This window comes from Cnephaeus nilssonii (assembly GCF_951640355.1).
Source record: "Cnephaeus nilssonii genome assembly, chromosome: 5".
Taxonomy (NCBI): domain Eukaryota; kingdom Metazoa; phylum Chordata; class Mammalia; order Chiroptera; family Vespertilionidae; genus Cnephaeus; species Cnephaeus nilssonii.
In genome coordinates, this window is record NC_137076.1 from 1,783,984 (window position 1) to 1,805,780 (window position 21,797).

Sequence of the window (21,797 nt, forward strand, 5' to 3'; positions counted from 1 at the left end):
TCCATCCTGCCCCTCAGCCCTCCCCGTACCACAAGTCCTCAGGTGTGAAAGACTTAAGGATGTATCTTTTTAAAACACTGAATATTAAAGATGATACACTGATAATAAATTGAGAGACATTCTAACCATAAATATGAGAATGTAGAAGTAACAGTGGTGAATTTAAGGGGAAAGACTTCAATAGAATAACTTCCTAAGTTTCTGTGTTTTTTTACAAACTACAAAAAAGCGCATCTTGGCATCGCATGGCTGGTCTTAACGCTCTGCTTGTGCGGCAGTGACTTTGTTCCGCTTCGTGTTTCCAAGCAGGAGAGGCTGGGCGCCGGTCCTGGATGCCGCCCCTCCAGCGGAGCCGCGGGCCACAGGTACAGCCAGCGCACTGCTCGGGTAGAAAGCGTTGTCGGCACTGCGTGTCTCTGGGCATCCTCACCTGCCTGTTCCCCAGAGATCAGTGCTTGTCAAAGACACGCTCTTGCAAGAATGCCAAGGACATTGCTTTATGTTGAAAAGTGATCACTTCTTCAAATGGATTCTATGGCAGTTTTAAGAATGGCCACGTCTTCTGTATAGAAATGATTCCACAACACACTGAATGCCTTTGGATAAGCCATTTATGCCTGTTGTTTGTGTCTCCCCTGAACCCCTCTGCTCTTACAATTTGATCATTTTTGGAAGAGTGTTTCCTACTCATTCTGAGATCCTTTCCCACGGTGCATTATTATACATTGTGAAGTGGGAATTACGGCCAAGCTTGGAGATGTGACATCAGAATTAGCCAAAATCTTAGTTTCAATTCATTGCTAACATTAAGAAAATTAAGACCTGTTCTCATTGTTATTCTAATGGCACAGTAATTATGAGTTTGTGAGGGACAGACCGTCAAGCCAGACTGTCATCATTAACTTAAACATGCATTATGTTCCGTCTACTGTGCATATGTACAAGTGTTCCACTTTATTACAGCTCAGGACCAGAAGACGACTCCGAATCTTGTTTGCGAAACATAAAGTCACAGTATGAAGTTTTTCAAAGTAGCAGTAAGTCCTTAAAGCATTCTGTGTACGTTTACATCTCCTTTAGTGCATCAAGCAGGTGATAGTTGGAGGTCCCAGCTCTGTTTCGGGGAACTCCCACCTTTGGTTCCTGTTGCCCAGATGGTCAGTGCGAGTCCTTAATACGCAACAGGAGTTGGAGAGAGCAGTCTCTGACCCTTTCTGCAGATCTCTGTGGGGAGTCAGGGCCTCACGTTGTAGTTCCTACTCTGACCCCAGCCTCCCCCAGAGAGAGAAGAGAGAGGTGGGAGCTGTGACCCAGAGTATTCCTGAGGGAAAGGCTGTTCTCTGTGTTGCAGAGGGACACTCCCAGGAATGGCAGCGTGGGAGTGTCCATCTTAAATACAGACTGCCTTTTTCACTAGCTTTGTCATTTTTATCTTTTCATTTTTTTTTGCCCCCCTTTGTAATGGATTATTATGAACTGGGGGGGGGGGGGGGGCCCTCAGCCTGGCCTGCACCCTCTCCAATCTGGGACCCCTCGAGGGATGTCTGACTGCCTCTCACAATCTGGGACTGCTGGCTCCTAACCACTTGCCTGCCTGCCTGCCTGATCTCCCCTACTGGCCTGATAGCCCCTAACTGCTACCCTGCTGGCCTGATTGCCTCTAACCGCCTCTGCCTCACCCCGCACCTGGGACCCAGGATTCCCTCCTCTGGCCGGTTGCAGGTACCCAGGACCCGGGCTTCCTTCCCTCTGCCTGGCCGCAGGCACCCAGGTCCTGGGGCCAGCTTCGCCAGGGCTGGCTGCAGCCGCAGGGTACCATAGGTAGGTGGCTTTGCCTGGGCTGCAGCTGCAAGCACCCAGAACCACGGGCGAGCGGCTTGTCCCTCTCCAGGGCTGCTGGCGCTAGGGATGGTGGGGCGGGCGGCTTGTCCCTCTCAACAGGCACAGGTGCAGCCACTGGTGCCCAGGACCTCTCCTGGGCCGCAGCCTGGCTGGTCCCCATTCCTCTCTCGAGAACTCATTTGTGCCTGGCTGGTCCCCATTCCTCTCTCGAGAGCTCATTTGTGCCTGGCTGGTCCCGACATGAGGGCGTGATGACATGAGGATGTGATGACCATTGCATATTAGCTCTATTATATAGGACAATACATAGACTTCATTATATTTGAAAAGTTTATAATTCATTTACATTTGCATATTTGCTGTGTTGCTAGATGGCAGAAACACAAAAAGAAAGGGGGGCTGTATGTTATTCTAAACAAGCTTACAGATGTAATGGTTTGTCCTTGTTTCTGTAACAATAAAAGGCATAGAAGTGTTTGGGGAGAGAGATTCCTGCAGAGTAAGTGGTTGTGGTAATGAGTACAGACGACCGATCACACTTAATTATATTTGGTGTATATTCCAGGACTCTCGTCCGATGCCACCGTTTTGACACCAAATACAGAAAGCAGTTGTGACTTAATGACCAAAACCAAATCGACGAGTGGAAATGATGACAGCACGTCCTTGGATCTGGAGTGGGAAGATGAGGAAGGTATCTCACACTCCCCATTCACCTGACATGTTCAGTTTAATCTGTTAGTTTATAGAAATCAACTTGGTATTTTACTTTTCCTTTTAATTTAAATTATTTTTTGTTGAAAGTATTACATGTCTCCTTTTTCCCCAATTGACCTCTCCCCAGCTGCTTCCCCTCCCCAGCACATGTCCCTGCCCCTTACTGCCTGTGTCCTTTGGTTATACTTATATGCATGCATACAAGTCCTTTGGTTGATCTCATACCCCCGCCTTCCCTCTCTGGCTTGATGGATGCTTCTGTGTCTCTGGATCTATTTTAGTTCATCAGTTTATGTTGTTCTTTATATTCCACAAATGAGTGAGCTCATGTGATATTTATCTTTCTTTTCTTTTTTTATGTCTTCATTTTTTTTTTCATTTTTTTATTAAGGTATTATATGTGTACATACCTTACATTGCCCCCGACCCCACTCCCATACATGCCCTCACCCCCCAGCGTGCAAGTCCTTCGGTTGATCTCTTATCTCCCCCACCTCTCCCTAACCTTCCCGCTGTACCTTGCCCTTCTGTTTGATGCTTTACTGTCTCTGTATCTATCTTTTTGTTCAACAGCTTATAATTTTCTTTATTATCCATAGATGAGTGAGATCATGTCGTATTTATCTTTCTCTGCCTGGCTTATTTCTCTTAGCATAATGCTCTCCAGGTCCACTCATGCTGTTGCAAATAGTAAGAGGTTTTTTTTTACTGCAGCATAGTAGTCCATTGTGTAGATGTACCACAGTTTTTTAATCCACTCGTCTGCTGATGGGCATTTAGGCTGTTTCCAAATCTTAGCTATGGTGAATTGTGCTGCTATGAACATAGGGGTGTATATATCCTTTCTGATTGGTGTTTCAGGTCACTTAGGATATATTCCTAGTTCCATTTTTAATTGTTTGAGGAAACTCCATACTGTTCTCCACAGTGGCTGCACCAGTCTGCATTCCCACCAGCAGTGCACTAGGGTTCCCTTTTCTCCACATCCTCCCCAGCACTTGTCGTTTGTTGATTTGTTGATGATGGCCATTCTGACAGGTGTGAGATGGTACCGCATTGTCGTTTTCATTTGCATCTCTCTGATGATCAGTGACTTTGAGCATGTTTTCATGTGTCTCTTGTCCTTTTGTATGTTTACTGTCAAAGTATCTATTTAGGTCTTTTGCCCATATTTTGATTGGATTGTTTATCTTCCTTTTGTTAAGTTGTATGAGTTCCTTATAAATTTTGGAGATTAAACCCTTATCGGATGTATCATTGGCAAATATGTTCTCCCATGCAGTGGGCTCTCTTGTTTTATTGATGGTTTCTTTTGCTGTGCAGAAGCTTTTTATTTTGATATAGTCCCATTTGTTTATTTTCTTCTTAGTTTCCATTGTCCTAGGACCGTGGTCGGCAAACTGCAGCTCTCGAGCCACATGCGGCTCTTTGGCCCCTTGAGTGTGGCTCTTCCACATAATACCACCGTCTGGGCGAGTCTATTTTGAAGAAGTGGCGTTAGAAGAAGTTTAAGTTTAAAAAATTTGGCTCTCAAAAGAAATTTCAATCGTACTGTTGATATTAGGCGCTGTTGACAAATGAGTTTGCCAACCACTGTCCTAGGAGATGTATTGGTAAAGATATTGCTACCACATATAGCTGATATTTTGCTGCCTATGGTTTCTTCTAAGATTTTTATGGTTTCCCGTCTTATGTTTAAGTCCTTTAGCCATTTTGAGTTTATTTTCGTGTGTGGTCTAAGTTGGTGGTTTACTTTCCTTTATTTGCATGCATCTGTCCAGTTTTCCCAGCACCACTTGTTGAAGAGACTGTCTTGCCTCCTTTGTCAAATATTAATTGAGCATAGTGGCTTGGGTCGATTTCTGGATTCTCTGTTCTGTTTGATTGGTCTATATGTCTATTCTTGTGCTAGTACCAGGCAGTTTTGAGAACAGTGGCTTTGTAATATAGCTTGATATCTGGTATTGTGATTCCTCCAATGTTCTTCTTAAGGTTGCTGCAGCTATTTGGAGTCTTGTTTTATTCCATATAAAATTTTGGAGAGTTTGTTCTAGGTCTGTGAAATATGCTGTTGGTATTTAATGGGGATTGCATTGAATCTATAGATTGCTTCTTTGGATAGTATGGACATTGTAATGATGTTGATTCCACCAATCCATGAAGACGGTATATTCTTCCATTTGTTTATGTCTTCCTCTATTCTTTTTTTCAGCGTCCTGTCATTTTCTGAGTACAGGTCTTTTACCTCCTTAGTTAAGTTTATTCCTAGGTATCTTAATTTTTTTGTTGCAACAGTAAATGTTTATTTTTGTTTTTTGTTTTTTTTTAAGTTTCTCTTTCTGTGAGTTCATTATTGGCGTATAAGGCCATAGATTTCTGGGTGTTAATTTTGTATCCTGCTACCTTGCCAAATTTATTTATTAAATCTAGTAGTTTTTTGATGGAATCTTTAGGGTTTTCTATGTACAATATCATGCCACCTGGTAATATGGACAGTTTCACTTCTTCTTTTCCAATTTGGATGCCTTTAGTTCTTCCTGTCTGATCACTGTGGCTAGGACTTCCAGGACTGTGTTGGATAATAGTGGTGAAAGCAGGCATCCTTGTCTTGTTCCTGTTCTTAAGGGAAACACTTTTAATTTTTGCCCACTGAGTATTATGTTGGCTGTAGGTTTGTCATATATAGCCTTTATTCTGTTGAAGTATGATCCCTCTATTCCCACTTTACGAGAGTTTTTATCAAAAAAGGGTGCTGTATTTTGTCGAATGCTTTTTCTGCATCTACTGGTATTAATATGATCATGAGGTTTTTATCTTTCAGTTTGTTTATGAGATGTATCACATTTATTGATTTGCAAATATTGTACCAGCCTTGCATCCCTAGAATAAATCCCACTTGATCATGATGTATGATCTTTGTAATATTTTGCTGGATCTGATTTGCTAATATTTTGTTGAGGATTTTAGCTTCTGTGTTCATCAGGGATATTGGCCTGTAATTCTCTTTCTTTGTAGTGTCTTTATCTGGTTTTTGGATTAGGGTAATGCTGGCTTCATAGAAAGAACTTGGAAATGTTTCTTTCTCTTGAAGTTTCTGGAATAGTTTGAGGAGGGTAGGTGTTAGTTCTTCTTTGAATGTTTGGTAAAATTTACCTGTAAATCCATCTCGTCCAGGGTTTTTGTTTGCTGAAAGTTTTCAAATTATTGCTTTAATTTCTTTGGTTGTTATTGGCCTACTCAGGTTTTATCATTCTTACTGTTTGAGTTTTGGAAGATTGTATGTTTCTAGAAATTTATCCATTTCATCCAGATTGTCCAGTTTGTTGGCATATAGTTGTTCATAGTATTTGCTTACAATCCTTTATCTCTGTTTTGTCCATTTTTATATCATCTCTTTCACCTCTGATTTTACCTATTTGGGTCCTCTCTATTTGTTTCTTGATGAGTCTGGCTAAAGGTTCATCAAGCTTGTTTATCTTTTCAAAGAACTAGCTCTTGGATTTGTTGTTCTTTTGTACTGGTTTTGTGGGGGGGCGGGGGGTTTGTCTCTATGTCATTTATTTCTGCTCTGGTCTTTATTATTTCCTTCCTTCTACTTCCTCTGGGCTTTTCTTGCTGTTCTCTTTCTAATTCATTTAGTTTTAGGATTAGATAGTTTATTAGTCCTTTTTCTTGTTTCTAGAGGGAGGCCTGTAGTGCTTTGAACTTCCCTCTCAGGACTACTTTCACTGTGTCCCATAGGTTTGGGGTGGTTGTGTGTTTATTTTCATTTGATTCCAGGAAGTTTTTAATTTCTTGCTTGATCTCATTGATAACCCATTCATCTTACCTAATAAAAGAGAAACATGCAAATTAACCATCACTCTGCTATGCCCACAGCCAATCAGAGTGAGTATGCAAATTAACCCAACAAATATGGAGGTTAATTTGCATATGCAGGCCTGAAGCCTGCTATGAGGGGAAGGGTGGCAGCAGAGGGAGCTACTGGAATGGTGCTCCAGATAGAAGCAAGGACTTGCGGGTTCCGGGCGGCCCGGGTGCGGGGACATGCTGCCTCCTGGGCGGCCGGGGAGCAGGGACGTGCAGGCTCCCGGGCGGCTGGGAGTGAAGCCAGAGGAAGGAAGGCCTATTCTTGCACGAATATCGTGCAACGGGCCTCTAGTTGTTTAATAACATGCTAGTTAGCCTCCATGTATTTGAGTGTTTTTGAGTTTTTTTAATTGTAGTTGATTTCTAACTTAATGCCATTGTGATTTGAGAAGATGCTTGGTATTATATTAATTTTCTTGAATTTGTATAAACTTGTTTTGTGCCCTAACATGTGGTCAGTCTTTAAGAATGTTCCATGTGCACTTGAGAAGAATGTGTATTCTGTTGCTTTGGGGTGAAATGTTCTGTAAATGTCAGTTAGATCCATCTGATCTGGCATGTCATTTAAGGCCTCTGTTTCCTTGTTACTTTTTTGTCTGAAAGATCTATCCAGTGAAGTCAGTGGTGGATTAAAGTCCCCCCTATGACTATTGCTGTCAGTCTCTCCCTTAAGGTCCATCAAGAGTTCTTTAATGTCCTTCGGTGCTCCTGTGTTGGGTGCATGTGTATGTATTATGTAGTGGCCTTTAGTATTATGTAGTGGCCTTCTTTGTCTCTTGTTATGCCCTTTGTTTTGAAGTCTGTTTTGTCTGATATGAGTATTGCTACTCCAGCTTTTTTTTTCTTTCCATTTGTATGGAATATATTTGTCCATCCATTCATTTTGTTTCTGTGTATCTTTCATTCTGAGATGGTTCTTATAGACAGCGTGTATATGGGTCATGTTTTCTTATCCATTCAGTCACCCTATGTCATTTGATTGGAGCATTTATTCCATTTACATTTAAGTTTATTATTGATAGGTATTTATTTATTGCCAGTTTTGTTTTCTTTATGCCTATGATCCTTGCTCTCCCTTTTTCTTAAAGCAGTCCCTTTAACATTTATTGCATTGCTGGTTTGATGGTAATGTACTCCTTTTACCTTTTTTTGTCTGGAAAGCTTTTTATTTCACCTTCAATTTTAAATGATAGCTCCACTGAATACAGTAGTCTTGGATTTAGGGCCTTGCTTTTCATTACTTCGAGTACTTCATGCCACTCCCTCTGGCCTGAAGTGTTTCCATTGAGAAGTCAGGTAACATTCTAATGGGAGCTTCTTTGTAGGTAATTTTCTGCCTCTCTTGCTGCCTTTAAGTTTCTTTCTTTGTCTTTAACATTTGCCATTTTAATTATGTGTCTAGGTGTGGGCCTCTTTGGGTTCATCTTGAGTGGGACTCTCTGTGCCTTCTGAACATGTGTGACAGTTTACTTCACCAGGTTGGGCAAGTTTTCTGTCACTACTTCTTTAAACAGATTATCTGTTCCTTGCTCACCTTCTTCCCTTTCTTGTATTCCTGTAATGCGAGTGTTCTTACATTTCATGTTGTCCCAGAGCTCTCTTAAGCTACCTTCCTGCTTTTTTTTTTTAATATATTTTATTGATTTTTTTACAGAGAGGAAGAGAGAGGGAGAGAGAGTTAGAAACATCGATGAGAGAGAAACATCGATCAGCTGCCTCCTGCACACCCCACACTGGGGATGTGCCCGCAACCAAGGTACATGCCCTTGACTGGAATCGAACCTGGGACCTTTCAGTCCGCAGGCCGATGCTCTATCCACTGAGCCAAACCAGTTTCAGCTACCTTCCTGCTTTTTAATTCTTTTTTCTATTTGCTGCTCTAATCGGGTATTTATTTCTACCTTGTCTTTAAAATCGCTGATTCGATCCTCTGCTTCATCCAGTTCTACTTTTAATTCCTTCCAGTGTGTTCTTCATGTCAGATATATCATTCTGCATTTCTGTCTGGTTCCTGTTAATGGCCTCTATTTCCCTTCTCTTGTGTCGTAATTTGCACTAAGTTCCTCAAGCACCTTTATGATCATTGCTTTGAACTCTGTGATAGGTTGCTTGCCTCCATCTCACTTAGTTCTTTTTCTGAAGTCCTTCTTTTCTCTCATTTAGGAGCTGTTTCTGTGTCTCCCCATTTTATGTCTCTGTATTTGCTTCTATGTATTGGATAGGACTGCTATGCCTTCCCGTCTTAGTGGGATGGCCTCATGTAGAAAGTGTCTTGAGGGGTCCAGTGGTGCAGTCTCTTTGTTTCCCTGAGGTGGATGCTCTAGGGATGCCCCTTGTGTGCATTGTTTGGGCTCCCCTGTTGTAACTGGGACTTGATTGTTGATCAACTTGCTGCCAGTGAGGTTCAACCCCAATGTCATCGTGCCAGCTGTCCAGTGGTCGGGGCTCCTTACCCCAGAGGCTGGTTCTGCCTGGACTCTCCACCTGGATTGGCATTGTTCTGGGTTGTACTTCCTTCCCCCACAGACGTCAGCTGCAGGCGCTTGGGCTATTTCTCTTTGTGGTTAATCCTCACCCGAGGATATTTTTCCATTGATTTTGTTAGAGAGAGTGAAAGAGAGAAAAACATCGATGTGAGAGAAACACATCAATTGGTTGCCTCTTGCCTGCACCCTGGCCAGAGCCCAGGCCCCAGGGAGGAGCCTGCAACTAAGGTACATGCCCATGACTGGAATCTAACTCAGGACCCTTCAGTCCACAGGCCGACGCTCTATCCACTGAGCCAAAACCGGCTAGGGCTTAAATGTTAATTTTTCAATCTAAGGGTTTTGTAATCCATCCCATTGATCCTCAGTCAGAAGAGTTGCTGCCCCCTTGTGGGCAACCTAAAGCCAACAGTTAATTATCTTGGTTCATGATCAAGAGCAGTTTGTAGTTCTCCTGGTATAAAAGCTGTGACACAGACTCAACTTTGATTTTAGCTGCATGGCTTCCTAGCTGTGGTGCTTTAGGCAGATTTCTCAATCTCTCCAAGCTGCAGTTTGTTTACCTAAAAGGGAGTAATAAGTCTACTTTAAAGAGTGATTTATTCCCTGGTTTGTCCTCACTACCTGGCAATAATAGGCAACTGATAAATATTTGAAAAAAAATGAAGGTATTGATGTTGTGAAGATTAAATAAAATTTCTATAAAACACCCAGTACAGGGTGTTGCAAATAGTAAGTACTCAAAATTATAGCTAAAATGTGGATTTTTTTTAAAAAGGACTATTTCACTGCATAAAGCCCAAGTTTTCATTTTCATTTAAAGAAATAATCCAAACAGAAGAACCAATTATAGAACATAGAACTTTAATAAAAATAATAAACATTAAATTCTTCATAGGGTTTTGAGAAGGAATGGACTTTAGCTATCTTCCCATCAAAGCCTTTTGTTTTATTAATAAAGAAACAGATACGTCAGCACTCGAATAATTTTACCAAGGATTGCTTCTTCTCAGCTAAGTACTGTTTCCCTGTTCCTGTACTGAGGTTATTGCATATTTGAATTCCAATCAGCAAACTTTACGTTTATTTTTTATTTTAGCATCTTGTTCAGTTTGACCCAAAGCCTTCAGTTATTTTAATTCCTTTTCTGTCATCCACACTGCATGCTAATCAGATTTGTAGGTGACATGACTTTGGAGGTTGTTATTCAGTTCATTAACTGGATTATTAATCATGTAGAGTCCTGACCATCGAGGTCAGGGCGGAGCCCCCTAGGAGCCTGCTTATGGGCCGATGTACACCCAGCTTCCTCTGGCCAGTGCCATCCCATCAAATCCAAGCCCTCAGAGTCCTGTTAGCATCAGCTCCGGTTTGTGTCTTGTCTGTAGAAATGACTTGCTCTGCTATGTTGAGTCTTTGTGATTTTTTATGAGTGACAGACAACAGTGATATACATGTATATTTAAATATTCTTCTGTTACCGTAGGGTTTGATTCGTTACAGTCAGAAAACAAAATTATTAAATGTGTCTAGGGGAATTTTCTAGTCCTAGATGTTAATTCTTTTACGTATCTTGGTGCTACACTTACAAATTTGAATTTCTGTCTTCCCTCCCTCCTTTCCTTCTGCCAATAAAATTACATTGTTTTTCTCCCAAGAATATGGGACTTTCCGTTTACTGGCCAGTTTCTTTCTGTTCAGAATGAGGTGTAGTCCCTGGCCTGCCTCAGCTCGGTTGTGTGGCAGAGCCAGGAGCCCGGCTTGGAGCCCTGACACAGGCACCCTTCTTCCTGCCAAGTTCCCAGCTGTGAACAGAGCAGGAGTGCCGTGTGCAATACACGTGCATAATACACGTGAACATGAACGGGAAGTAGGCAGTGCTGGGCCAGGATGTTGTCATTACCCTTGGAGCCACTGTTCCCTCCGGGAAAGGAAGTTATCACCTGGGGAGGAGAGGATTGGCAGGTGCACGGATTATATGACTAATAACCATTGAGGTCCTCCATTCATTCTGTGTGATTTATGGCTCCTCAGACATTTCATCTCCTTAGGTGGACGTTGCGTCCCAGCTGCCCTTGGGTGAGTGAGTGCATTTCTCTAAGGCGCGCTCCAGGGTGAGACGCGCATGACTCGTGAGAAGCCTCCATGGTGCTGGCTCTTCAACTCACAAATCAGGTCTGATTGTTAAATACAAACTAGACTGTCACCCTGGGACGCCTTTTCATGTAGCTTTTCCCCTTCGCTGAGATGTTTAACCACCTTGGCCCCATCCCAGGCATGAATCGGATGCTCCCAGTGCGAGAGCGCTCTCGGACGGAGGAGGACATCCTGCGGGCGGCGCTCAGAGGTGGCCGGAGGCCTGGGAGCCACGCTGCATCCGCCTCCGACGACTCCAACGGGCTGGAGTGGGAGAGCGACTTCGTGAGCGCTGACGTGGATGACAACGGCAACTCCGAGTTCTCCGGCTTCGTGAACCCCGTGCTGGACCTGTCGGAGCCCGTTGGGAAGCCAGTGGGCGGAGAGCCACAGACGCGAGGGGGTCAGGTCTTGTGACCCTGCTTGGCAGGGGGGACCCAGTGCTGACCCCAGCGAGAATGTATAAATCATGCCGAGCCTTTCCATTGCAGGTGGGAGCCCCGTGTACATGCTGTCAGGAAGGACCGGATGATGGGCTATATCTGAATTGCTTCAGAATAAGTGCAATTTCATCATCTACCTTCGTTTTTCAAAACAAGTTCATGGTTCTGTCATAGTATCAATTACCTTCCTGTTTGCAATTTGTAGGTGTTCTTTTTAGAATAGCTTTGTTGGTTTTACTTAGTATGTTTGCAGAACCTTATTTCAGTGTCTGAGAGTATTAAGGCTTTTGGTGTTATGCTCAGCAGACAGAGGGGAGCAGAGGACCGAACATCCAGCTCAGACTCAGAATAACGGTCCCGCTCCGCATGTCTGTCCCACAGCTCACACTCACCACCAGTCATAGCAGTTACTCTAGGAGGTGACTCCGAATGCTCACGTGTCATTCTCTGTCTACACTGACTACATATCCAAGTAGGATACTGTGAGTCAGTCTGAAACAAAGGAAATGACATGACAAAGGAAGCTTCTAGAGTTTGGACACTTGAAATTGGTCATCAAGAGTAATTGAAGAAAATAAACGTTCACTTCCTTTTACATGCGCTATAAATGAATGTTGACTTTAATTGATATATTAAATTTCTAGACATCTTTTTTTTTTAATTTTATATTTCCAGTGACTGGCCTTAGAAAGATCTTCTCTGTGCATCATTTAGTAAGAAAGGAAAACCTAACAAGGAAATACGGGTATTTCAAAGTAAATAAATCCTTTCTGTGTGGAAGGATCTGTTGATTCTATTAAGTTTCCTTTGCCTTGTAGCACAAGGTGCACTAATGGGCTAGGATTACGTATATCAATAAATACAGCTACTTCATGTAGAAGACAGTGAGCTCTTTTCTCTAAAGGTTAGGCATCAACTTAAAAGGCCAAGGAGACTCCTAGTGGCTTGTCTCAATTTTGCTGAGGATTGACATGATTTCAGTCAGCAAACTTGATTTTTTTTCCTAGTGCTTTTTCCTTTTCTTTTTCTTGTAACAATGACAGTGCATGTTCTCAAAACTATAGGAAGGTCCAGGTGTAAATAGTAACTCAGATTCTTGCTGCACTTAAAGCATCACATGGTCCTTTCCGTGTCTGAGCTGCTAGGCAATGGCATCTCCGGTTCTTCACTTTTATCTCATAGACCTAAACGCGACACTAAATATGTAAACAGGTTCGGTAACCCTCTTCTTTATGTCTGTGTCACTAATTCACGTTGTAGCTGTGTCATGGGCAATATTGTAAAGGTAATCTATGTTCACACTGCCTGTTATGCTTTCTGAAGTTTATATATATCTGATGTATATTCTTGGTTTGGCATAAGCTACTATTGTAATTTTTCTGGCATTTTGTTCATAAAGAATTTTTTGAAGGAATGGCATCTTGTCGAGGATTGTGAATAAACACATTTTTACATTTAAATAATTTTTAAAAATTACTGTATTCCATAAATATGCAATAATTCTTTATTTTATTATTTTTTTTAATTGTTTAAGGTATTACAAATAGTAGTACATTTGTCTCCTAACTTTATTAAACCTGCTATGAAGACAAAAAGGAGTAAATTAAGAAAGCAGGCTGGAACTACACTTGAAAATGTTTGTTTTAGCTGCTATGAAAACGGTATTCAATTTCTTTTTTTGTTGTTAATCCTCACCTGAGAATACTTTTCCATTGATTTTTAGAGTGAGTGGAACGGAGAGAGTCAGAGAGAGAGACACACATCGATTGGTTGCCTCCCGCATGTGCCCTTGACTGGAATTGAACCCAGGACCCTTCAGTCTGTAGGCCGACACTCAGCCCAACTGGCTAGGACTAATTTCTTTATATGCTTATTAAAAAACACTGGAAATAACTGGTTTATTCAGCATATATCGGAGAATCTGCTATGTCTGGCAGGGTGTTTGGGGACATCGCAGGGAAAAGTTCCTGCTGTTTTGTTTACCTTGTGTCAAGAGAGACAGATGATAACAAGCAACGGGAAATCACAGCTGGCAGCAGGAGGCACACGGAGGACAGACAGGCAGCGAGGGGCCAAGGGGCTGGGTGTCACCAATCCGGGTCCTCTGTGAGGAGACGGGCCAGCCAGGGCCAAGGCCTGGGAAGCGTGTGATAAGCAAAGGGAACCGCATGTGCAAGGTGAGGTGGGAGGGAGTTGGTATGTTCTGAGCATAAAAGACCACTTGGACTCAAGCATTGTGTGGGCCAGTCATGTGAGGCCCATAGGCAATGGAGAAGGGTGAGTTTTAAAGAAACAAAACATTTTATCCTATTAAAAGTAATATGCAAATTAACCATCACTCTGCTACACCAACAAGCCACGCCCACCAGCCAATCAGGCGTGAGTATGCAAATTAACCCAACCAAGATGGCTGTGGCCACGGAGTGAGCAGGAGGCTTGGGTTTCCCCGGCAATGGAGGAAGCCAAGCTCTCCGCCTGCCCTGGCTAGCCCAGGCCTCCGCTCAAGGCTACAAAGTTTCAATTATAGAAGATAAATAAATCCCAACAAAAATGGCTGCGGCCACGGAGCTGGAGAGAGCAGAAGGCTTGAGTTGCCCCTGGTGATGGAGGAAGCCAAGCTTCCGCAGCCCTGGCCTGCCTTGGCCTCCACTTCAGGCTACAAAGTTTCAATTATAGAAGATAAGTAAATCCCAACAAAAATGGCTGTAGCCACGGAGCAAGCAGGAGCTTGGCTCCAGCTCAAGGCTACAAAGTTTCAATTGTAGAAGATAAATAAATCCCAGATACCAGGGCCTCTGCTTAGGTCACCGGGGGGCGTGGCCGGCCTGCAAACCACCACAGGCCCCTTGCCCAGGCTGCCCCACGCCCCAACAAGACCCCCACCCTGATCCGGGACACCCTTCAAGGGCAAGCCAGCTGGCCCCCAACCATGCACCAGGCCTCTCTCCTATCTAATCCTATCTAATAAAAGGATAATATGCAAATTGACCATCATTCCAACACAAGATGGCTGCCACAAGATGGCCATCAGGGGAGGGCAGTTGGGAGGGACCAGGCCTGCAAGGGAGGGCAGTTGGGGGTGATCAAACCTGCAGGGGAGAGCAGTTAGGGGTGACCAGGCTGGCAGAGGAGGGAAGTTGGGGGGGACCCAGGCCTGCAGGGAAGGGCAGTTAGGGGTGACCAGGCCTGCAGGGGAGGGCAGTTAGGGGTGACCAGGCCTGCAGGGGAGGGCAGTTAGGGGTGACCAGGCCTGCAGGGGAGGGCAGTTAGGGGTGACCAGGCCTGCAGGGGAGGGCAGTTAGGGGTGACCAGGCCTGCAGGGGAGGGCAGGGCAGTTAGGGGTGACCAGGCCTGCAGGGGAGGGCAGGGCAGTTAGGGGTGACCAGGCCTGCAGGGGAGGGCAGTTAGGGGTGACCAGGCCTGCAGGGGAGGGCAGTTAGGGGTGACCAGGCCTGCAGGGGAGGGCAGTTAGGGGTGACCAGGCCTGCAGGGGAGGGCAGTTAGGGGTGACCAGGCCTGCAGGGGAGGGCAGTTAGGGGTGACCAGGCCTGCAGGGGAGGGCAGTTAGGGGTGACCAGGCCTGCAGGGGAGGGCAGTTAGGGGTGACCAGGCCTGCAGGGGAGGGCAGTTAGGGGTGACCAGGCCTGCAGGGGAGGGCAGTTAGGGGTGACCAGGCCTGCAGGGGAGGGCAGTTAGGGGTGACCAGGCCTGCAGGGGAGGGCAGTTAGGGGCAAACAGGCTGGCAGGGGAGAGCAGTTAGGCATCAATCAGGCTGGCAGGAGAGTGGTTAGGGGGTGATCAGGCTGGCAAGCAGAAGCGGTTAGGGGCAACCAGGAAGGCAGGCAGGCAAGCAGTTGGGAGCCAGCAGTCCTGGATTGTGAGAGGGAAGCGGGATCAGGCCTAAACGGGCAGTCGGACATCCCTCGAAGGGTCCCAGATTGGAGAGGGTGCAGGCTGGGCTGAGGGACACCCCTCTCCCCCACCACCGTGCACAAATTTCACGCACCGGGCCTCTAGTTGATTATAAAAGAGAGAGGAAGGAAGGGAAACATAGATGAGACAGAAGCATCAATAATGAGAGAGAATCATAGATCGGCTGCCTCCTGCACGCCCCTCAGTGGGGATCAAACCCACAGCCTGGTCATGTGCCCCGACCAGGAATCAACCTCCTGGTTCATAGGTCAGCGCTCAGCCACTGAGCCACGCCGGAGGGCAAGGTGAGCTGAGCTAGATGGAGAACAGGAAGCTGGAGTTACAGTGAGCACATGGGCATTTTTGAAAAATTGCTCTAGCCACTGTGCAGGCGGGTTGAGAGGGAACCCCTCGTGGGATGTGGTGGGGCCGGGGCGGGAACAGCTGCTGAAACGCAGAGCAGAGTCATTCCAGAAGTGACACCAGCAAGGTCTTCTAATGGGTCAGACATGGGGTAGGAGAGGGGGATCAGAGACAACTTAGCTGCAACACCTCCTGTCAAACTCCCCGCGCAGCAGGCCGTCTCGAATGGGACCTGTGGAGAGCTGACTGGCAGAGGGCGGGCCGCTGGCCCTTGAGAGGTCGGGTTCTCTGATGGATCCTGGCACCCAGTGGCCCTGGGTCAGCACGCGGAGTGAGGAGGCGGGGAGAATGGCCAGGCCACACGCGGGCAGAGCGGCATGTCTGAGTGCACAGCCTCAGGCTCAGCCGCACTGGTCCTGTCCTTAGAGTTTCCAAGAAAATGGTTAGAGAATTAAACTTACATTTTATTAGGCGCACAGGTGCTGTTAACATTTGGAATTTGTGGAATTAAAACATTTTAATAGGACATAAAAATCAGTTTAAAATTGGGTAAGAAAACAGACTTCTGCATTTAACACAGTGGTTCATTAAAATGTTTTAAGTAGTTTTTAGATGCTGATTATAGACAAGAACTTTATTCTTGAGAACACTAAGCCACATTAAAGCCACAGCGATGCGCCGACACCACCACACACGCTCCCGCCAGGCCTGGTGCCCAGCGACAACAATCACAACCATCCGCCTGTAGCTTTGGCCTTAAAACCAGCAGCTGCTGTGAGATGATGTGACCAAGAGATGCTTCTTACAAAGCAAAGCACAGGACTAACATCAGGTGTAAAGAGAAAACACTGCCACCCTATTGGTCAGCACTCATCACAACACGCGGTGGGCACTAACCCTCAGTCCATCCAGCAAGCACCAGGCGACCAAGTCGGTGCCTCCCACGACGGACAGGCTCCCAGATGGCAGCCTGGGCCCCAGACTCCCCGGCATCAGCAGGTGGCCGCCGGGCGCACAGCGCTGCCCCCCCCCCCCCCCCACGCCTCTGGTCTTGCCCGTGCGCTAACATTCATTCTCATCCATTTCCGTCGGACAAGCGCTCTGGGTGGACCACGAAGGGGACCTGCAGAGCTCAGGGGTGGGCTTGCCTGCGGGCCAGCCGTGTTCCTGTAGGAGGGGTCTGGGAGACATCATGAAGAGAGTCTCGAAAAACTCCAGGGACTCCCCATCTTCCTTCTCTACCAGGAGCTGGTACTCGCCAAAGCGGACCATGCACCTGTAGGGCAGCTCCACTTTGTTGAGGTAGCCCAGCTCCGTGCTGCCCACCAGCAGGCTGGTCCTCCTGCTCATGTTCTTAATTTCAAAAGAGAGAACTGAGCTGTGGAACTTTTTAAACAGCTGCAGAGAGAACTGAACTCGGGAAACCTGCTTGTCCTGAAAAGTATAGCGACAGATGGTGGAATTTCTGCCGAATTTCACCACTTCGCTGGAGGGGAGCTTCTCTGGGTTAGAAAACCTTATCGATTGGAATATCCCATTTTGCATCTGGCCAGGATGGTAAACGGTGATCCGCAGACTCGTCACTGTCTCTTCCGTGTCCGCATCTTCGAAACTGGACATGGCGGCGGCAGCACCCGTCTGCAAGTCAGCAGCACGTTATTTCACGTCCCCCTCTGGGTCCCTAGACCTTTTATTAATATAAATATCCTATCTAATAAAAGAGTAATATGCAAATTGACCATCACTCCAACACAAGATGGCTGCCCCCATGTGGTCAAAGATGGCTGCCCCCATGTGGACACAAGATGGCCGCCACAAGATGGCCAGCAGGGGAGGGCATTTGGGAGGGACTAGGCCTGCAAGGGAGGGCAGTTGGGGGCGATCAAGCCTGCAGGGGAGGGCAGTTAGGGGTGACCAGGCCGGCAGAGGAGGGAAGTTGGGGGTGACTGGACCTGCAGGGAAGGGCAGTTGGGGGGGACCAAGGCCAGCAGGGGAGGGCAGTTAGGGGCAAACAGGCTGGCAGGGGAGCAGTTAGGCATCAATCAAGCTGGCAGGGGAGTGGTTAGGGCAGTGGTTCTCAACCTTCCTAATACTATGACCCTTTAATACAGTTCCTCATGTTGTGGTGACCCCAACCATAAAATTATTTTCGTTGTTACTTCATAACTAATTTTGCTACTGTTATGAATTGTAATGTAAATATCTGATATGCAGGATGTCTTAGGCGACCCCTGTGAAAGGGTTGTTTGACTCCCAAAGGGGTCGTGACCCACAGGTTGAGAACCACTGGGTTAGGGGGTGATCAGGCTGACAGGCAGAAGCAGTTAGGGGAAATCAGGAAGGCAGGCAGGTGAGCAGTTGGTAGCCAGCAGTCTTGGATTGTGAGAGTGATGTCCGACCGCCCTCGAGGGGTCCCAGTTTGGAGAGGGTGCAGGCTGGGCTGAGGGACACACATCCCCGTGCATGAATTTCGTGCACAGGGCCTCTAGTATGTATGTGTGTGTGTGTGTGTGTGTGTGTGTGTGTGTGTATATATATAAATATATATATATATATATATTGACTTAAGAGAGAGAGAAGTAGAAACATCAATGATGAGAGAATCATTGATCAGCTGCCTCCTGCACACCCCACATTGGGGATGGCAACCCAGTGTGTGCCCTGACCGGGAACTGAATCGTGACCTCCTGGTTCACAGGTCGATGCTCAACCACTGAGCCATGCCAGCAGGGCAAGGCAATGAGATCCTGATACTCATATTTGATGAAAATCTTCTGATAGGTCATTTAGATTTTAAGTTAAGAAAACAATACATAGAACCCTTTCAATCAGAAGTGAAATTGTCTTCCAAGCTCTGTGAACTGGTGTGTTACCCTTCCCTACATCTTTATTTTTCATTTCTAGTTTGATAAGACCGTACATGTAATCCAACAACTAAAGAAATACTTGTTGATAATAAAGTGGTTTGTGGGGGCATAACGACACCCCAGTTTCCTTCTCATTTAAATAGAGTTGCTGGGGCCCAGACACACTAGGGCAGCTGTGCTGGAAAGGGCATCGGGAACCCAGGGTCTTCCCTTCGGTCTGAGTGTCCTCAGAGGACGAACCTATAAAAGCTATCCTTCATTTACTGTTAAAATTAGATGTGACTTGTGAAACCTGATTGAAGGAAGATTAAAAAGTCGTAATTGCAACAGTTACCTTGATCATTTGTACTTCTAGCAGGTAAATGGTTAAAGACAGTAAGTTATTTAAAAGGTTATTTTACTCTTACCATTTTAAAATGTAGACATCACATAACTTTAAAAGTCTCTCAGACGTAGTTCTGAGCAGTCGGTACTCCACGCGAGTTGTTTGTTTTGTCAGAGGACCCTAACCACTGGACGGCTGTCAGGAACCACAGCGGCACCAAGTGCCGTTACCACACGGCCACACCTGCGCCCCGGCCCCCTCACTGAGTGCATCACAGGACAGGAGAGTTCTTACCAAAACCCCAGGAGGTTATTTTGACACAGAGACGCCATTTTAAACTTTAAAAAGGGTTACATGAACATGATTACAAAATTCAAACAGTAAAGGCTTTTTTAAAACGTATCTTCCCTCTACCCTCATCCTCTGTTTCCTCTTCTAGAATCGGCAGCTGTAAAATTGCTTTTACCCTTACAAAAATCCTTTACACAAGCATACTAGGCCTTGCATTTTTCAATTAATAATACAAATGGATGCTTTTTCCGTATCTACACATATAAATGGACCTCATTCTTTACCAGCGGCATCGAGTCCTCTAAGTCAGTGTGTTGGGAAACCACCCCCGCGGTGGGCTTGCTGCCTGCATTCTTCAAGCCCTGGTTTGGGCTGCGGCTCTTAGTCTGAAGGGGGGCTGATTTGTGACCGGGTTTTCTGTTCGCCGCCTGTGTGAGATGTTAATATCAGAGCTGCTTTAAAAAGACAATGCTTTCATTCCTTTCTATGGCTCCTGGTACTGTAACATACAAATGTTTTGTTTGTTTCACAAAGTTATGCTGCTAAAAATCAAATTGTCAACTTATTCAACAAATGACATAGCTAAGCAAATTTCATTTTTATTCATTTGGAAATATGTTATCTAACTTTATACTTTCGTAACCAATTCTTCATGCAGATTTTTACACCCTATTGCATTAGCCACGGAGACACTCAGCTGGAAACAGGAAAAGTGAAAGGAACACTTAAGATCACAGGCCCATTTGTGGTAAAGGTTACAATGAAATCAAAGACAGCAAGAATCAGCCCACAACGGTAAAATCGGTGAACCCATCCTAGACTGTGATGTGAAGACCCTGCAGTTGTGACACTGCGGGGAAGGGAGCAGGGAGGCGTGTGTGTGAGAATCAGCGGGACACCGGCTGGAACCTGGCGCCAGTGGGGACGGCCGGGTCCACTCCCGGGTGTGTGGGCCTGGTTCCTACTCGCTAGCGATGGGGCAGGTTGTTAGGGTAAATCATGGCCTCTGACCTCAACCCAGAGAGTCACCCAAGACAGCGGGGCGCCCAGGGGGGTCGGGCGTGCCAGCAGTCCCCATGCTTTCAGCGTGGCCTGCGCGGTGGCCTGCGCCCTGCCATTTCAGGGTGGTCAGTAGAAAATGAGAAAAGGCAGAAACGAGCCAAAAACCACCCTGGAAGTTACACTAGGTGGGTCTTTTCTTTAAAACACACACTAGCCCTAACGGTGTGGCTCAGTGGGTAGAGCGTCGGCCTGTGGACTGAAGGGTCCTGGGTTCCATTCCGGCCAAGGGCACAGGCCCAGGTTGTGAGCTCATCCCCAGTGCGGGGCGTGCAGGAGGCAGCTGATCAGTGATCATCACTGACGTTTCTATCTCTCCCTCTCCCTTCCTCTCTGACATAATAAAAATATAAATAAATATAAATAAATAAACAAATAAATAATAAATAAATAAATAAATAAATAAATAAATAAAAGAGGCCTGGGGCTCTGGGGACCTCCGTCCCAGAAAGCGCCGCCCAGACGGCAGCGGCTGCCCCCTGAGCGGCGAGCGGCGGCGCACTGACCTGGGACCTGGGACCTGGGACCTGGGACCTGGGACCTGGGACCTGGGACCGGATGGGGGCCGCGGCCCGGTCTGACTCCGGGGGGCCCGGTCTGACTCCGGGGGGCCCGGTCTGACTCCGGGGGGCCCGGTCTGACTCCGGGGCCGGGGCACTGGGGGAGAAACCCCCGCTCGGCCGCCGACCGGCCCCCGCCCCGCCAGGCCAGTGCAGAGGGGGCGGGGGGCTGTCCAAGGCCGCCCGCCGAGCGCATTTCTGGTCCAAGGGGCCGGGTTCGCCGCTGCGGACAGACGGGGCGCCCGGGGGTCGTGGTGCCCGCAGCTTCCCGCGCCCGCTGAGTACCGAGGTGACTGCACACAGGAGTCTGGGGGGCTCCCTCCCACGTGTCCCCCCGCCCCTGACGGCGCTCTCCCGGGGGCGCCGCACCGGCCGCGGAGGCAGAGGAACGCGGGGACCGGCCTCCCTCCCTCCCTCCCGGGGAGCACGGCCTGGGCCCCGCCGCCGGGACTCACCGTGGAGCGGCCTGGGCTGGGGCGGCGGTCCTGCCGGAGGGCGCGGGCTCCGGTCGGCGGGACCCGGGGGCGCTGCGCTGTGTTCCGGGGACGGCAGACACGCCTCCTCCCGACCGGAAGCGGGAAAGTCCCGGAAAGCTGGGCCCCTCCAGGTCCTCAGCGCAGCCCGGCCGGGCCCTCTGCGTCTGCCCCCACCGCGTGCGGCCGCACCCTACGCCCCACCCGCCCCCCCCCACCCCACACCACGCCCCCCGCCCCACACCACGCCCCCCGCCCCCCCCACGCCCCCCCGCCCCCCCCACGCCCCCCCGCCCCACCCCACGCCCCCCCGCCCCACCCACACCACCCACACCACGCCCCACGCCCCACACCACGCCCCCCGCCCCACACCACGCCCCCCGCCCCACACCACGCCCCCCGCCCCACCCCACGCCCCCCACGCCCCACCCCACGCCCCCCACCCCACACCAC

At 47.4% G+C, this 21,797-nt stretch overlaps 2 protein-coding genes across 9 annotated transcripts in view; one reads left to right on the forward strand and one right to left on the reverse strand.

Annotated features, from left to right (window-relative positions):
- The window catches only part of AP1AR (adaptor related protein complex 1 associated regulatory protein), a 36,951-nt gene extending 21,512 nt beyond the window's left edge, over positions 1-15,439 (forward strand). For 2 of the 6 annotated variants that reach the window (XM_079771236.1, XM_079771239.1), the window contains 5 exons: positions 307-365; positions 964-1,037; positions 1,723-1,821; positions 2,408-2,536; positions 11,191-15,439. In XM_079771236.1, coding sequence (XP_079627362.1) covers positions 307-365; positions 964-1,037; positions 1,723-1,821; positions 2,408-2,536; positions 11,191-11,468 — 639 coding nt within the window. In that variant the 3' untranslated portion in view covers positions 11,469-15,439. Of the gene's footprint in view, positions 1-306; positions 366-963; positions 1,038-1,722; positions 1,822-2,407; positions 2,537-10,966; positions 11,091-11,190 lie in introns of all 6 variants that reach the window. The other 4 variants (XM_079771237.1, XM_079771240.1, XR_013813528.1 and 1 more) reach the window with 3 other exon arrangements.
- Positions 15,431-21,514, reverse strand: TIFA (TRAF interacting protein with forkhead associated domain). Of its 3 annotated transcripts, XM_079771244.1 has the most exons (3): positions 21,327-21,514; positions 19,537-19,680; positions 15,431-17,407 (listed from the first exon to the last, which is right to left on the reverse strand). In XM_079771244.1, the coding sequence occupies exons 2-3, from the start codon at positions 19,543-19,545 to the stop codon at positions 16,832-16,834; spliced, it is 585 nt and encodes a 194-aa protein (XP_079627370.1). In that variant the 5' UTR covers positions 19,546-19,680; positions 21,327-21,514; the 3' UTR covers positions 15,431-16,831. The 3 variants fall into 3 exon arrangements, with proteins under 3 accessions (XP_079627370.1, XP_079627372.1, XP_079627371.1); XM_079771246.1 differs by lacking the exon at positions 19,537-19,680; XM_079771245.1 differs by lacking the exon at positions 21,327-21,514 and having other exon boundaries at positions 19,044-21,301.
- Positions 21,515-21,797: the final 283 nt, after the last annotated feature.